The sequence below is a fragment of the Pteropus medius genome, unplaced genomic scaffold, assembly GCF_902729225.1.
Source record: "Pteropus medius unplaced genomic scaffold, Ma_sr-lr_union100, whole genome shotgun sequence".
Classification (NCBI taxonomy): domain Eukaryota; kingdom Metazoa; phylum Chordata; class Mammalia; order Chiroptera; family Pteropodidae; genus Pteropus; species Pteropus medius.
In genome coordinates, this window is record NW_024352947.1 from 1933229 (window position 1) to 1951002 (window position 17774).

Genomic DNA, 17774 nt, shown 5'->3' on the forward strand with positions numbered 1-17774 from the left:
TGGATTCGATGAGAATCACTCGCACGGTGACACAGACACCTGGCACCGGCTAGGACCAAGCTCGCCCTCCGGTCTGCGCCTCCCTGGGGACAGCAGCAAGTCACCAGAGTGACAGCTCAGGGAAGAACGGACTGAGTCGGCTCCAGGCACCAGTAGGAAGAAATCCCACGTCCTGTTTATTTGCAAATTAAAATGCTGAGACTCTGCTTTCATAATTAAAAAAATAACCCAAACAACTGCTAGTCAAGGAGATGAAACATGTTAACAAAAAATGCAAAGAGTCAAGGACTTATGAAAAACTTCTTTATCCAACCTTAGTACTAAGTCTGTCTAGAAGAGATTTGCTAATCGAATTACCTGCATATGCAAAGGTACCTAATAAAGCTCCTTTTTGCAACGACTATAACCTGAGAGAGCTGTTCTGCTTATATTCTCAAAATATAAATGAGATTGTTTTTATCTTATTACCTTTCAATCCAGTAAATTTCTTTACCTAACCTTACGCTAGAATCTGATAACCCGTTTTGGTAATATTCTTATATAAACCAGTGATTACTGTATGTAATTTTTTAAAGCTTTCTCTAACAGTTTAACTTTCCACCGTGCAAGGTCCTTATTACTACTAATTTACTGTGAAGTTTAAATATTTCTGCGGTGTGTGGCCAACGTTCTACCTCTCTCCATTAATGCTCTGTGATCGGTTCCACGCCAGTCGTGGAAACGTCTGATCGTGCACCAGAAATCTGAGCAGCACGGTTTTTCTGCTGAGAGTTTGTTTCCAAGTTCAGAAACGCTTACCTGTGACGGCTCCTCATCCCTTCCACGTCCACAGCCAGCAAGACCATCAGAGCCACAAGCTGGGCTTCACACCCGTCGGGCACTCCACAGTCTTCTCCAGCTTAAACGACAGGTTTGCGAAGCGTCACAAAACCCATGAGAGATGACGCTTCAGAGCAAAACAGCTAAACTGTGTCTCATCGGCACTGATGACCGCACCGTGGCTGATGAGACGGCTCGTGGCCACACGCGCTTAAACGCCAGCAGGAACCAAGCCCTGTGTGCCCAGTGCCCACCGCACGCCGACCCCGGTGACAGACACGGCTCCTGAGCCGCAGAAATCGCAGCGCGTTTCTCAGAGAACATGCGAGGAACGGAGAACGGTCCGAGGGCGTAAGAGAAAGCCCCTGAGAAACGCCGCCGGCGGAGCATGGAGGCGGGGGGCGGGGGACAGGACCTCCCGGCCAGAGCAGCAGCTCCTCGGGCCGTCTGGCAGGAGGGAGCTGCCACCTTCCAGGAAACGGACGGGGGCCGTGCGGCCGGGCCCACGGCAGGAGGGAATGACGAAGACGAGGACACAGAAACAGGTGGGCCAGGCCGTGCGGCCCCGTCAGGGCCTTGCCTGTCCCGACGGCAGGAGGCGGCCGCAGCGACAGGGAGGGGGCGCAGGGCACAGGCAGGCGCTTTACTGTGCTCCGCAGACGTCGTGTTTGGAGGTCTGGGGCGCCCCACGCTGGGCAAGTCCACTGGGGCCATTTTCCAACGGCGTTTGCTCACTGTGTCTGTGTCTGTGTCTGTCACATTATGGTAACTCTCACATTTCAGACTCTTTCGTCATTACTGTATTTGTTCTGGTGGCCTGTGCCCAGCGATCACTGACGTTACGATGGTAATCTTTGGGGGGCACCATGAACTGCGCCCCCGTAGGACGGCAAGCTCACTAACCGCTGTGCCCTGACTGCTCCACGAGACACAACCGCATCGACACGAGGCCCAGGGAGAACCCTCCGTGGCCTCTGGGTTTTCCCGTGGAAGGAAGAGTCGCACGCCTCTCACTTTAAGTCAACACTAGGAGGACGAAGCTTGGGGAGGGGGGCATGTCGACACCCCGAAAGCTACGCCTCTGGCACCAACAGCCAAGCTGTGAACGCGAAGAGGTCGTGAAGGAAACCGAAGTGCTTGTCCCACGCACGCATGGATGACAAGCGAGACGGCTCCACCGCTGACGTGGAGAGCTCCAGGGGTCTGGAGGGAAGGTCAAACCAGCCACGACCGTCCCCTACGCCACAGCCCAATCCAGAGCGAGGCCCTCAGCCTCCGATTCTGTGACGGCTGAGGTGAGGGAGCTGCAGACGGAAAGTCAGAGGCCGGCAGAGGCTGGTTCACCTTTAGGGAGAAGCCGTCTCCATCATGGAAGCCGTCTCTGCACGGTGAGGCCGCAGCAGGCCCTCGGCAGGCCCCGCTGAGATAACGAAGGCGGCTGCACTGAACGGACTCTCTGCGGAAGGAACGGCCTCTCGCTGGAAGATGCCACCACCCAGGACCTTCGCAGCCAGAGAGAAGTCAGAGCCAGGCTTCAAAGCTTCAAAGGACGGGCCGACTCTCTTGTTAGGGGCTAATGCAGCTGGTGACTTTAAGCTGAAGCCAATGTCACTTACCATTCGGAAAACCGTGGGGCCTTACGAACTATGCTAAATCCACTCTGCCGGTGCTGTATGAACGGAACGACAAAGCCTGGATGACAGACAGCACGTCTGCTTACAACGTGGTTTACTGAGTGTGTCAAGACCTGCTGCTCAGAAAAAGGTTCCTTTCAAAACATTCCTCCTCACTGACAAATGCGCCTGGTCACCCCGGAGCCCCGATGGGAAAGGACAGTGCCTGCAAACGCAACATCCACCCGGCAGGCCCCGGATCAAGGAGACACTCCAACTCTCGCGTCCTGTTACTTAAGAAATATCTCATACGGTTACATGGCTGCCATAGCTAGTGATTGATTCCTCTGACGGATCTGGGCAAAGCAAACTGAAACCCTTCTTAATGGGTTCACCGCCACAGATGTCATTAAGAGTCACAGGAAGAGGTCAAATGTCACGATTCACAGGAGTCTGGAAGAAGATTCTAAGCCTCGCGCATGACTCTGAGGGGGTCAAGGCCGCGCGGAGGAAGTAACCGCGGACGTGGTGGAAAGAGCCAGAGCACTAAGGGGAGCTGCTTCCTGTGGAGGAGCCAAGAAAGCGACTTCCTGAGGGACCCAGGCCTGGTGGAGACGCCGTGAAGACCCATGCGGTGACGAAGGGTTCAGACTGTGACACAGACGTGGTCGACGCCGCAGCGGCAGGGTTCGAGAGGGCTGACTCGACCCCAGTTCTGAAGAAGTCCTGTGAGCGAAACGCCATCACTCATGGTATGTCACTACAGCATCGCGTGCTACAGAGAAGTCGCTCGTGAAAGGAAGAGTCGATCAGTGTGGCAAACGTCATCGTACTCCGAGAAAATGCCACAGCCGCCCGGCCTTCAGCAGCCATCCGCATCGAGGCCGGACGCCCCGCCGGCGGAAAGGTTAGGACCTGAAGGCTCAGATGACGGTCGGCACTGTCTAGCAATGAAATACTTATTAAGGCAGGTACGTTTTTCAGACTTGGTGCTATGGCGCCCTCGACAGCCTGCGGTGCAGTGAATCCTGACTCCCACGCGCCCCGGGAGCCCAGAGGTTCTGGGGCTCGCTTTACTGCGGGGGCCTGGAACCAAACCCGCGACACCGCCGGGCTCTGCCTGTCCTCAAAGGAGGGAGGAGCAATCTGTGAGGTCGCAGCCCTCCCGAGCCCTGAGCAGCTCTCGCGGACCTTCCCGAGCTCCGAAGCTCTTCACCGCGTCTGGCGATGTTGGTTTTGTGTGGTTTTCCTTGTTGCTTTGTCATTCTGTGTCACAGATGTGACATGTACGCATACGCCTATTTCCCATCCGTCCTCATCTCTTACCGTTCCCACCTGGGGGCTGTGCCGGAGACAGGCGGGGATGCTGCCCTCCCTCAGCTCCCCGGGAGCAGGAACACCCAAGCCTCACGGGGTACGCTGTCCCACTTTTCACATTCATCCCTATCCACTCATCAGGTGTCACCATCAGGTGACCTCCCCCACCCCGGTTGGCCTGCCTGGACAGTGCTGCTCACACAAGCTCCCCGCCAGTGCCATCTCCTGCAGGCCCCGCACTGGGGTCACCTGCTCCCTGGGCGACCCCCTTGCTAGACGACACCCGTCTCTGTTGGCAGGGGGCGCGTCATCTGTCTCTGTAACTCCCATGCCTGACACTGAAAAACACATGGTCCAAGGGGGCCAAACGCAGGTGACAGAGAGAGACTTAACTCTGGGTGGTAAACGCACGATACGACATGTAGGTGACGTATTACAGAATTGCATACTTACAACCTATATAATTTTATTAACCAATGTCACCCCAATAAATTAAAAGAAAACATATGATCAATGTTTGCTGAATAGTTTAAAATCTACCTATGCTGACTATGTCAAAACTCAAAGAAAAGGCTATTTCAGATGTATAAACTGATTGAAAATAGTGTTTTGACAGATGAGTCTTTCCATAAAAACAAATTTGACTAGTATATGTATTTTATGCTTAAAAACTCAAATAGTGCTTGCTTTGGAATTTAATGACATCCTGAAAAAAAGCCTAGTAATTGATAACTAAACTAAAATTTTATAAATGCACTTAGACAAGGGCATTAAAAGTCAAAACATTAAACACACATACATATGAATACTTCCTTTGCACTTAAAATCCACTTTTTAAAAACTTAAAATAGCATATTAAACAGTATATTTTAAGTCCTAGAAATGTTAAAGAAGAAACTAAAAATCTCATTTCATCCAATTGTGAATATTTAATCAGATCTGATGCTGTTATATACTCTGAATTGTAAGGCAAACTATTTTAGGGGTTTTAATTTGTTTACTCTGGTAGGGACTAAAATTTATTTACTTTTCTAGGCCTAACGAAAGAATCTTCCAAGTAACAGCACAGAAAATTACTAGACAACAGAGAGACTAAAACACAAGAGAGAGAGAAGTTCTAAGGAGCAAGAGCAGGCAGCTCACGTGTTTGAGAGGGTGCTTATCTGATCGCCTAAGAGCTATCCCATGATTAGATCGCAGAGATCAGGAAAAGAAAAAGCCCTGGTCTGAGACCAAGCTGGGAAATTTAAGACACGTTAAATTCAAAATGCGACTTACTCAAATGCTCACTAATGACTTTAATGAAGGGGAAGCATTAGAGATGTAGAAAGAATCTTAGTTAATCAATCTGCCACTGGTTCTTCCTGAGTCTTATGCATTTCCCCAAAGAAGCTGCAAGACTGACCTCTGCCCAGTATCTGGCAAAAAGAAAAACTAATAAAACCATCCTTTCGAACATAATTTTTCTCGAAAATCACTTTTCATAATCAGTTCACATTAAATGTAATGCTCTGAAAACAAACAAACAAAAAAAGAACAGATTCATCTACAAAACATTTCCACTTCAGAGGCTCCAAAAATACATCCGCAATATCTAGCCCAAAAGGATCTGGTAACTGCGGAATAAATTAACAGATTGGTTTGTGTCCAACTCCCACTCTGGCCACTTATTAGCTTCTCAAAGCACACGAAGCAGTTTAAATCGCAAATCCCAGAGCCGATGAAGGGTGAGTTAGAGGCAGCACTGTCACACCCCGTCAGTCACCGAACGTGGCCACAACGCATCTGGCGGCAGCCGACGGGCACACACACCTGGCGAAGCCCGTCTCCTAACCTGAAAACTAGTTAAAACTTCTTCGAAAACACTTTGGTGACATCGATCCAGAAAAATGACTTCAGACTTACTTTCCCAAGCAGGAGACTTAACGTACTCTTGAACTAGGGTCTTCACGTAAGCATTCAAGGAGACTGGCTCCTGAAGCCCCACGGGGCTACGAGCTGCGGAGCGCCCAAAACAGGTTTCGTTAACACGCAGCCAGTCGCAGAGCTAGAAAAGAAAACAGTTATCGCCTTATTTTAAAAAACCTACTGAACAAAGGGTTTCTATTTCCCAAAGCTAATTTTCTGTCTTGCACAATAAACTGAATGTAAATGATTGAACATTATAAATAAAACATTTACTGTCGTGACTTAGTTTCACACAGTGCTGAAAAGTGTGTGTGTGAATGAGTGTGTGTGAATTAGTGAGTGTGACTGGGTGTGTTTTCTAATCTCTATTCAAGATTTTATGAACGGGCAAGAATTTCTAAAGTACCGAATATAAAATGCGCATTTTGATAAGGTATTCTAAAGAACATCTCTGTGAAAAATAACACATTATGCAAAAGAAATTACAACCTTAAATTAAAACTCATTCCAGCTTCACATATTAAAACGAGGATATGTTTATCTTTGAATGTCGAATTTGAAATGTAAGTTATAATTAAAGTTCCTACACTCCTCACAAGTTTATTCTCTATCATACACGCATTTTAAAACATATTAAGAGAAATGCTGTCCTAGTCCTTGTCCGTATCTTTTAGAAGATTTGCAAAACTAAGTCACAGAACTTCACAGAATTAATCTTTGATTGCATGTACCTCTGAATTTTGTTTTGAAATCTGTGTTCTGAATTTTCTTTTCATAATTACCTCTTAAACTACAAATTCAATAATGAATTTAAATATGAAGTAAACAGTTCTTATCTTCCTAAAAGGTAAGAATTAAAAAAATAAATTCCATCCATTAAGGTCATCCAAAATTATATGTGAGACAAAATAATAAAAATGAACAAAATAACAATACATCACTTGACCACAGATAAACTGACGAATGAGTGAATGACCGAGTCGTGACTAGAACTGCCAACCCGCAGGAACTAACTCGGGCCGTTCGCCACCACCGCAGTCTTTATCAAGCCGAGATCTCAAAACGCGACCTAACAGTGAGGTCAGCTAATACGTATCTTTCCAAAGTACACACTTCCCTTTACACTCCTCTCAAACTGGCCGGCCGAAGTTTCTCGATTATTGCTATAAAATGTATGAGGTTTTCCAAATCTTCTATTTCTATAAGCACAGTCCTATAATCACAAAATTACTGAACTAAACTCAAATTCATATTTGATTCTTTCCCTCTATCGAACCTGTCACAAAATTCAGAATAGTTCCCTTCGAAGTGTCTTCATGTCAGACTCAGGGTTTAAATGGCATCTAACTAGCAGTCTCGAGTACACAGGTTCCCTTGGTTTCCCATCAAAATACAAGTCTCAAAAGTCTATTTGGACACTGTCAAGAGAATGAGAAGACAAGCCAAAGACTGAGAGAAAAAGATCTGCAAAAAAACACATCTGATAAAGGGCTGGAATCCAAAACATCTGAACAAACGTTTCGCCAAAGAAGATACAGTATGTAGACAGCAAACGGCATATGAGAAGATGCTCAACATCCTATGTCATGAGATGACTTAATAATTAAAACAACCTCCACTACACACCGAATGGCACGGCTAAAATGCAGGACCCCGGCCTCGCCGAGTGAGGACGTGCAGCCCCCTGCTGGCGGGAGAGAGCACAACGGGACAGACACTTCGGAAGACCGGTAGGTGGTTTCTTAAAAGACTAAACATACTCTGACCATACGATCCAGCAGCCAGGCTCCCTGGTATTTACTCAAGTGAGTTAAAAGTTTTACGGCAGCTCTATCCTTTCGTAGGTGATGGATACATAAACTGGTCCATCGGACAATGGAATATTCTTCAGCGATAAAAAGAAATGAGCTACCTAGCCATGGAAAGACATGGAAGAACCTTAAATGGAAATTACTTAGAGAAAGAAAAGGCCTCATAGTGTGTGAAGCGTATATAATGTCGTATAGACTCCAACGATACGACATTCTGGAAAAAGCAAAATTCCAGAGGCAGGGAAAGCATCAGTGGCTGCCAGGGGCTTGGGGTGGGCAGAGAAGATGGGGTGAACAAGTGGAACCCGGGACTCTTAGGGCAGTGAAACTCCTCTGTACGGTACAGTGATGGTGGATACACGTCATATGCACTTGTCAAAGCCCACAGAACACACAGCACAAGAGTGAACCCTGACGCATCTGTGAGCGTTAGTTAATGATGCTTCAGTTGTAACAAGCGCACTGTGCTGATGCCGACCGCTGGTACCCGGCAGCCCCGTGGGGAGAGGGGAGTGCTGAGGGGGTTTATGGAAATTCTCTGCACCTCCCGTGCAATTTTTTCTGTAAACCCAAAACTGCTCTAGAAAGCAAATTAATTTAAAAAAATTGTTTAGGTTGAGCTATGTGAAACAGCCATTTCTATAAATTAATATCGACTAAATACAACAATTTTATGTAATTCAACATCACAGATTTATACTATACAGCAGAAATTACAGATATAGCCGAATCTATGCTGTTACATGTACTTAAATAAGTGCTTTTGTTATTAGACAAACAAAAAGCATTAAAATTGGGGTTCAAGCATGAACCAGACTATAAAGAACAGCAGTCACGTTTATTTGCTGACCGCTGTGTTCCCAACACTCAGCAGGGTGCCTCGGGGGGGGGCGCATAAGCGTGTTCAGTAGACACATTCGACACAGAGAGATGAGCAACACGCGCTCGAAGAAGAAAAAACATGAAAGCAGATGTTAAAGAATTAGAGAACTGAAAAATTAAGTGGAACAGATAAAGAAATCTAGGGGCTGGCGCCTCAAAAACGAGCAAACGTCTGGCTCATCAACGGAGCGGAAACTCGTCGTAGATCCTGACACGTTACGTGGGCGAAGCTCGGCCTAAAAGTTTCACACACCTTTTCTCATTTAAACCCGGCAGCTCACAACACACACCACAAAAATTCCAGAGGGGTGAACCACGACTCAGGAGCCACACACACCAAAGCAAGGGACAGAGCTTATGTGGATACGTGAACAAGCTGAAGGTGGGAACAGGCCAAACGCAGGAGACACAGAAACAGATGCGTCTGGAGAAGCGCAGACGCTGGACGGTCGAAATCGAGAAATCGCTGTTAACATTTTTAGGTGCAAAAAGGGCTTAATTTGGGGTCCTTTTAAAGTCCTTATCTTTTAGCAGTACATACTGAAATATTTACAGATGAAATGATAAATTTTGAAACAAAAGCCCAACAAAAGGAATTGATTAAATAAATTCTAAAACATTTAATCAACTGAATTTTTAAACACTATAGATTGGAGAATTATTTAGCGACTTGTTGAAATGGTTGAGTATATGTGAAAATGAAAAATAAAACTCGAAACAATATGTTTATTGTTTTAAAATACGTGTACTGATATATCATTTTAAATATCCATATAGTGAGAAAGAATGAGAATTATATATTCAAAAAATTCAAAATTAAAACAAAAGATGGATTTAGTTGGGTGGTGGGCATCTCAGGTGCTCATTTTCTTTATATGGTCCCGTATTTTTCAGATTCCACATACTTAGATGATGATCAAGAATATTGGATGAAATTCTACTTTTCAAAGGTCCCAATTTGCTCCTTCTTCACCCCTCTGCCATCACCTTACTGGCGGCCTCGTTATTTTCCACTTGAATATTTTAACGAAGTCCAAACTGATTTCTCTTGCTTCTATGTACAGAGCCAGAATTGCCTTCTAAAATACTCACATCCCTAGATTCAGTGATCTCTTAGGCATTGGAAAAACACAAAATAAAAAAGAAATTCAAAATTCAAAAAAAAAAAAAGGTTCTGTCCTCAAACACCACTAAGCTATAGAGCAAATCAGAAATCAACAAAAATACAATGCGGAGGATGGGGAGGAAGCGGGCACTAACGGGCAGGAGGTGACATGGGGGAGGCAGCGGGCTGGGGACAGTGACCAGCACGGGGGGAAGGGCGCCCACCACAGCAAAGGCTGGAACAAGGGCAGGGGGTCAAAAGACACTTAGGATTTCACGATGAATTTGATGCATAAAGTCAGGAAAAACTACGAATTACCTAAATGCCAGGCTTGGGCAACGGGGCAGACGAAAGTGCCATGAACTGACAGGAAACAGAGAGAGAGGAGGTTTGTGTTACTTCCTGAGTGGTGTAGCATCGTCACCCCTAGCACAGCTCATCCAGCATCGCGACCTGCCCACTGGCCGTGCCCCCTCCTCCGAGCGGTCAGCCTCTCCCCCGACACTTCCCCGTCACCACCCCCACCCGCCCATGAGGGCCTCAGTGGCACCATTACGCTGCTCGAAGCAGACAGACAACTTCCTAAAATCTCTGTTGACAGATAACAAAGCAATTGTTATGTTACATAAATGGCTAGTGATAAATTCAATTAGAAAACAATTTTTCATAAAGTTTACAAAGCCCTTATCATTAAGCTATTTTCGATCTCACCTCTGTCCACAGTGAAGTCCCCCGTCCTAAGGACTCCTCTTGTCTCAGAGACATGAGAAAAGTTGAGACGTCGGAAAGTGACACTTTCTCCTGGTGGGAGGTAGTTTTTAAAATTTACTCATTTAAAAATTTTTAATTGAATAAAATAAAATCTGTAAAAGCAACGTACTACACTATCTAAAATAAAATTAGTTCGATCAAGAGAAAGCTCATTTTAAAGATGTTATTCAACTTTTAAAATAAAGTACTGATTACAAACAAGACATTATATAAATGAAAGACTGTAAATCTATCTTCCTCAAGGCAGTCTTGATCGAAAAGCAAAAACAAAAAAATTATACGAGAAATAACTTATCACTTCACAAAGCCACACAAATGACGCCCCCGCCTTAAGACGGCCACCTAGGTCTTTCATTTTTGAAGATCCGCTCTAAGCCGGGGTCGGGAACCCACTCACGGCCCGTTTTGTGAGTGAAGTTTGACAGGACCACAGCCACGCTGTTTATTTAGCTACTGTCCAGTGGCTGCTTCTGAGTGGCTGTGACAGCGACCGTGGGACTCTAAGCCTAAAGTGTGCACCAGCCCGGCCCTTCGCAGCTCCACAGTCACCAGGCTCTGCAAAGACACAGACCAGAGACCATAGGCCCCAAACGTCGGGTTACTGGGAGGCGTGGGGCAACGCGGAGGATGCGGGCGAAAGCTGCCGAGCGTCCTCCCCAGCGGCGTCACCAGCGTGTGCTCAGGCCCCGGCACACGTGCAACGTCTCCCAGGGAAGCCCGGTACAGACTCGGTGCCAGGGCCGTCACTGAGGCTGGTCACAGACTCCCAGAGGGAGTGTGCAGACGCCTCCGGCACAGCGAGCCGCCCCATCGGTCGGACGTGGGGACCCCCGAGTCGCGACAGCGTCACAGGCCGCCTTCGTCACTCCTGTCTGCTCGCCCGCCCGCTAAGCCCGAAGCTCACAAACTGAAGCATCGCGAGTAAAGAGGAACTTACCGCATCCACCAAGTTCATAGCCGCTTGCAGAAGAGAGCACTGAGCCGCCCCCCGCAGCAGGATCTGGTGTGTGACCAGGGTGCACTGAAGGACATCCCTGAGGCCGAAAAACAAAACGCACGTCCACGGTCCCCGACACATCGATTTATGCTACCTACAATTTTCTAATGCAGAAAGCCACTGCCAGCAGGACTTCAAAGCTATGATCTTCCAGTAAGGCCTCTAATAGAGCTCGATTTAATATGAAATAAATCTCTTAAAAATAATGAGACTATGAATGAAGATACTTTAAAATAAGAATTTTACATTTTGAAGAATACTGTAATCAATATTACTGTCCGGTATTTTATCTCTAGTTTCCTACACAGCAATATAATAAAAACAAAAGTACTGGCCTCACAGTGGTCAAGGTCCACTAGCATGTATTATGCCACATTTTTAAATGAGTAATTCACATAACAAAACAAGTTCAACCATATGAATAACATTTTTAATTTACGTTTTTCTTATAAAATTAAGGGCTCAAAAATCCCGATGCCAGTATTAACTAAAACCACGCACTATAGATTAAAGCAGAGGGGAAAACGAAACTGACAAGCGGCCACATGTGCAGGGACGGGGTAAACTACCTGAGGGCAAGGAGCCCCTCCCGAGCCAGGGCGTTACATTTTGGGACGCTGGCCAAAGCCCTAGACAGAAACAAAATGGGAACAGCACACCAATGTCTACTGGTCATCTTCTGAATAAACTTTAGCAGGAAGCCACCTGAAAGAAAAAGTTTTAAAATAAGTCGTTGCCAACAGCACATGAAAAGATGCTCAGCATCACTAGACATGAGGCAGAGAAACACAGATCACACGCCACAAGGAGGTGACTTCACACGCACTGGGTCGGCTACTGCCGAAAGGGCAGACCAGGACAAGTGCTGGCCAGGATCGGGGAACAGGGGGCCCCGCACCCTGCTGGTGGGACCGTCGCACGGTGCAGCCACTGTGCACCAGCCTGGTAGCGCCTCTACAAGTTAAACAGAGTTGCCACGTGACCTGACACCTCTGCTCCTAGGTACAGAGTCAAGGGAAGTGAAAGCTCATGTTCATGTGAAAACTTGCTTGTGACTATTCACAGCGGTGTTTTTCTTGACAGTTAAAAGTGGAAACGATCTAGACGCCTGCCAACGGATGACGGGGAAGTGAACTGTGCGACACCTATGCAGTGAGCACCGTCAGCCACGAAGAAGAGACGGTGCCTCATGCCACGACACGGACGCATCTTTAAAACGTCGTTAGCTGAAAGCCAGACATCAAAGGCCACACATCACACGATTCCATTCACAGGAAATGTCTACGACAGGCAAATCTGTGGAAAGTAGACTGGTGTCGGACGGGAGCTGGGGGCGGGGGACGAGCAGTGATGGCTGCTGAGCCTGGAGCTTCCTTTGGGGACGATGAAAACATTCTGGGATCAGTGGTGACGGCTGGTACAGCTTTGTGAACATAGTAAAACCACTGAGCAGAACACTTTAAAAGAGTGAATTTCATGCTACATGAATTCTCTCTCGATAAAGCTATTGAAAAAATCAACGTTATTTCCATTTTATTCCCATTTAGTAAGGACACATTCTACTCTATTGTAGAGATTCTAATAACCGTAAAGCTATATATATTTTTTAAAGTAAAAAATAAAATTTTTAACTGTTAGAAGCCATTCTTCCGTTGGAGATGTTAAAAATGCAAAAAAAAAAAAAAAAAAAAAAATGCTGATAGTGAGTAGCCTCTGGTATCTGCAAACAATGACATTAGATCTTTCTCGTGGGCTATTTCTTTCTTATCCTGGACCTAATCCCTATAATTTACTTTTCTATTTTGAGATAGAAACGGAGGACGAGCCATTCTGCTTTCTCTGCCAATGTGTGACTTGAGGACTTTCCACTCATGCGCTCAGTGAAACGTGTTTCCTCAGATCACTGTAGAATTTTAAGAAATCCTTGGATGCTCCTGGAAGGGTATCCCATGTACTTTAGATCTTCCAAAGTGCCTAGCACAAAGCCAGATACACTTAAGGTACTGACTGCAAATCCAAGAAACAGTAAGAACTGTGCGCATTTTTCTCGCCCTCCCTTCTGCTGGACTAAGTTCCCACTTTTCTGCGGAACACCCCACTCCGGTCAGCAGGGCGATGGCAGCAGGCAGGCTTCTGTTTCGAAGCCACTCAACATGTTTACAAGTGTCTACTCCGTGCCTGGCACCCGGCCACAGTCCCCAGGCACCCACTGTCCACTGTCCAGGGCGCTGTCCACCACCGCGCCAGTCACACTCTGCTACTGATGTGGGACGTGGAAATCTGGTCAGCAAATCGATCCCCTTTCTGTAAACTTCCGAATTCTAGCAAACTCAAGAATGCCTCGGTGGTTACCTTCTCTATTAACCGATCTTTTTTAAGAAAGTAATGAAATCAATTTTCTATAAATCTAAAGTTGTGGTATATAATTTTTCCCTTTCCCGACTTTTGAATAGGTACCATTTCATCCTATTTAAAAATTAAATACAAAAGAAAAAATACATACGGTCGTGCCCTCTTATCCACAGGGGGGCGAGGTGGGTTCCGAGACCCCCAGTGGAGCCTGAAACCGCAAGTCATACCGAACCCTATATATCCTGCCTTTTTCCTATACGTACACACTTGTGATAAAGTTTAATTTATAAATTCGGCACAGTACGAGATTAACAACAACAATAGAATAGTTATAACAATATACTGTAATAAAGGTTATATGAACGTGGTCTCTCGAAATATCTTTCGAATTGTGTATTTCTAGAATTTTCCATTTAATATTTTTGGGTGACTGCAGGCAACTGAGACCACGAGAACCGCGGACAAGGGAGACCACTGGCCTCTCACACACAGGATCACTTTCTAATTCACAAAACCAGGAGTGAAAAACAGGACTTAGAAGTCCTTCTGCTGCTCAGGAAACAAAACACTGATCAATATACCTCATCAGAAAGAAAAATAAACTCCCAATCTGAAGAAGTGAGTATTTCTAGGATACAAAAGGTCTCACGAAAAAAGCAAGTATATTTTTCTTTTTTGTCTTCCTAAGTCAATATTTATAAAAGGACAACTTTGCCACAGTAGATACTCTGTTTAAGACTTTTTCCCAAACCCAGATTCTTTCTTCAACCTACTTTACCAATTTTTTGAAACTGAACAGAAACAATTAAAAAAGACGGCAAACTGCCCCACGTTCTAAAATTACTTCCGCCTACTCATGTCAACACAGGTAACAAGTTACGTACAAAAGCAGAAACGCGTACTCAGTTATGGCCGAAACCTGTATCATTCCAACATGTCCTGGAGAAAGGAAACGATTTTGATAATACTGAGTATAATAGTCACAGGATGGGGCTTATGACCAAAATATTAAAAATAAATTTTTAAAGCTAATAAATTTTTTTTAAAAAACTCTTTACTGCACATACTCTTTATTTCTTCTGGAAGGAGAGAAGTATAAGTAACTAAAAACTTCTGTAATTTCAGTCCCAATGGAGAACCACTTCCGATCAGCTGGCCTGGGGACCTACAAAGAGGAAAAAAAATATTTAAAATCTACTTACAATAAGTAAACTAAAACTAAATGGAACTAGGTCCCAAAAGACTTTTAACAATGAAACAGTAAGACCATTTTCTTTTTCTGAACCTGCTTTTTCTTTTTCAGTAAAATTTTAAGGACCCTTCTGATTATAGAAATGTCAAGATCGTCTAGGAAAATGGACATGTGTTAATAACATGCTGTTCTGAGCTAGCATGAATTTCCTTTTTATGACACTTTCTCTGACACAAATATATGAATCTTGCTAAACAGTATCATTTTTTAAAACTCTCAAAATGATAGTTTTATGTTACATTTTATAATTTCCAATACATAATTCAGTGATCTTAAATCTTTAGGTATTAAATAACATTCACAGAAAAACACATTAGTCATAAGTTACTTCTTAAAGGAGCATTTAATTGTTAACATCCACTGAAGTCACATTTTTTTCTGCTATATGCTTCTGCTAGAAACATTACCTGTTAATTGAACACATCAAAGTGCTGAAAAACTGAATACATTTCATAATAAATGTGTCTGTCAACTCTTTTAAAAAGGCATCAGGTTGGTTTTATTGCTCTGCAGCTGTCTAATCGCTTCAGAAACCTATCGATAGTGAGTTATCTGAAAACTAAAAATAATTGGTAAGTCGAGCATTGCTACGCTTTCAAGATTTATCGAATAGGGCTCAATAGTAACATAACACAGACTAATGTAAACATTTTTTAAAAACCGACAGTGGGTTTTTCTGTACAGGGGTACACCAAACAGAAGACTTGCAAGTATAAATTTAGTAAATCACAGTTAAAGAACATAATTTCAAAAGCAAGGAAGATTTTGAAGATATAAGTCAAGAGCACAGATAATGCTCCAAACATGAGGATGTGGCACGATACCAACAACCTCTTCTCACTCTCAACCTCTCGAAGGGTAAAGGTGGCGTCTGTGTTATGGACAACGGCTGCCGCCGTCAGATGTGGAAAGCGGAGGTTCTGTGGTGCTGGACTATTAGCGAGAACTCGAGGTTTTAATATGGATGGATGGACAGACAGAGGGACAGACCCTGAAACTGATACAGATGAGTAAGTCTGCTCACGAGAGGAGCTAAGAAATAGATGTGTGTGTACACGCACACGCACGCACACACACACGGTGCGAGACGGCGATGAAGCACACGTGTTAAAACGTTAACATTTGGGGAGTGTGAAGGAAATGTAAACAGGAATTCTTTGGATCATTCTCATAACTTTTCTATAAGTCAAAAAAAAAAAAAATTAAAAAAAAGTTTAAAGAGCTGGTTAGCTAAAGTCACCACAGTTTCCAGAGAGCAGAGAGGAGGAGGAAGGGGAGAAAGGAAGCTGGGTAAGACACACCTGCGGACGACGAAGGATGGAGGGCTCCAGGGAGGAGGGGAAACAAGGAGGAACGCCTGATCCAACTATCTGCAGAAAGGCAGGAAGAGCGACACACACAGGAGGGGCGGCGCAACAAGGTCAGGGGAACGTCCATCAGGCGACACGTATCGCGTACCAAACGCACTTTTTGTCATTTTTTGTAAACGTGTTAAATTTATATCTCTCACACACATTACTGCCTTGTTGTTAAATGACATCGCATTTGCTTACCTGCTATACAGAGAACTCTCTGAAAGTGCATCCATTAATGGTCCGATAATAAACTGGGAGAAAAAAAAAAAAGATTTGATGTTCGGTTGTAACTATAACTTTGAAAAGTCAGCTTTGCCCTTAATCGCACATCAAGGGCTGGTGTAAGCACTGCTGACCTCGTATGCTCTTGGGTAATCTGTGAGTCTTGGCAGTACCTCGATTCCACCAGAAGGACAAAACAGAATTTTCCCACCTGATAAAAATGCATAGAGTGCATGTCGGGTCAAGAAGGAAGAAAGAAGCCAAAGAAGGAACACGCGGTGGAAATAAAGATAGTAACGGAGGAAAAAGAAAAAGATACTCGAGAGGAAATTTAAGCCCCGATGCCTGGAAGATAAAAGGGGAAAACTGTATCTTCAAAAATATTACCAGACACGGACCAGAAGCCCGAGCTTACAGAAGTGCAGGAAGGCCAGAAGAATGCAGACAAACGACACACGCGAAAACGCTATGGCATGTGGTCAGACAAGCAGGGAAACTCACTTGGGTCACCTGGACACAAGAGCCACATGAGTAACCAAAGTGACCATGTGATTCGCGTGGCACTGTCACATGAAACTTAAAACCACAGCATAATTCTCAGTCTCTGCTTTGTGTGATTTCTGACAAATGGACGTAGAGATGCCAATGAAATAATTTACACTATTACGTATTCCACATATGTAGTAACAGTAACACTGCAGCTCAAAGGCAAGCTCTGCTCGCACGGCGGAGAACGTCGGCTCACTGACCACGGCGGTGACGCAGATCGGTGAGAAGCTTCTACTCGTTTTCCCACCTTTGAGTCACGCTGTTTAGAAACCAACAGCCTGGACCCCCATCCAGAGCGGAATGACGTGGGCAGCTCGTGGACAACCACAGGCCGTGAGCTCTGTCCAAACGCGACAGCTGGGCTTACAGAACTAGGGTCTGCTGCACGCAAAGCTGCAAGACGCGGCCTGCAGCAGTCGAGGCCTCTGACGGGTTTCTGAAGGTCACGTGCGAGGCATCGAATGCCTTTACCTCCCGCCTGCAATGAAGGGGGCAGGGGAGACTGGCCGCCGTTACCTCGGAAACCTCCGGTGAGAACGGGAGCAGCTGCGTCTCGAAGAGCTCCAGAAAATGCAGAACGCCCTCCTTGCTCAGGATCTTATTTTCGCTTTCAAACATTCTCTTATAAATACACATGTGCCAAGACGGGTGGATGAGCCAGCATGCTGCGGAAAAACACCTCGGGTTGACATGTGGTCCTCACGGCACGCTCACACACACACGCACACGTCGTCTTCGCTACACTACAAAGCGAGTTTGTGTCTAACCACATCCCAGGTGTTTGGTTACTGAGCGGCCAAAGTAATTCAGGGCCGGCATGC

The 17774-nt window shown here is 45.3% G+C and overlaps 1 protein-coding gene across 1 annotated transcript in view; it reads right to left on the reverse strand.

The window, feature by feature from the left end:
- The window catches only part of TARBP1 (tRNA guanosine 2 -O-methyltransferase TARBP1), a 71358-nt gene that overhangs the window by 46031 nt on the left and 7553 nt on the right, over positions 1 to 17774 (reverse strand). Inside the window, exons 4-11 of the mRNA XM_039850341.1 lie at positions 17470 to 17618; positions 16381 to 16433; positions 14643 to 14740; positions 11793 to 11928; positions 11164 to 11260; positions 10167 to 10256; positions 5655 to 5796; positions 799 to 898 (exon numbers count right to left, since the gene is read on the reverse strand). Coding sequence (XP_039706275.1) covers positions 799 to 898; positions 5655 to 5796; positions 10167 to 10256; positions 11164 to 11260; positions 11793 to 11928; positions 14643 to 14740; positions 16381 to 16433; positions 17470 to 17618 — 865 coding nt within the window. The remainder of the gene's footprint in view (positions 1 to 798; positions 899 to 5654; positions 5797 to 10166; positions 10257 to 11163; positions 11261 to 11792; positions 11929 to 14642; positions 14741 to 16380; positions 16434 to 17469; positions 17619 to 17774) is intronic.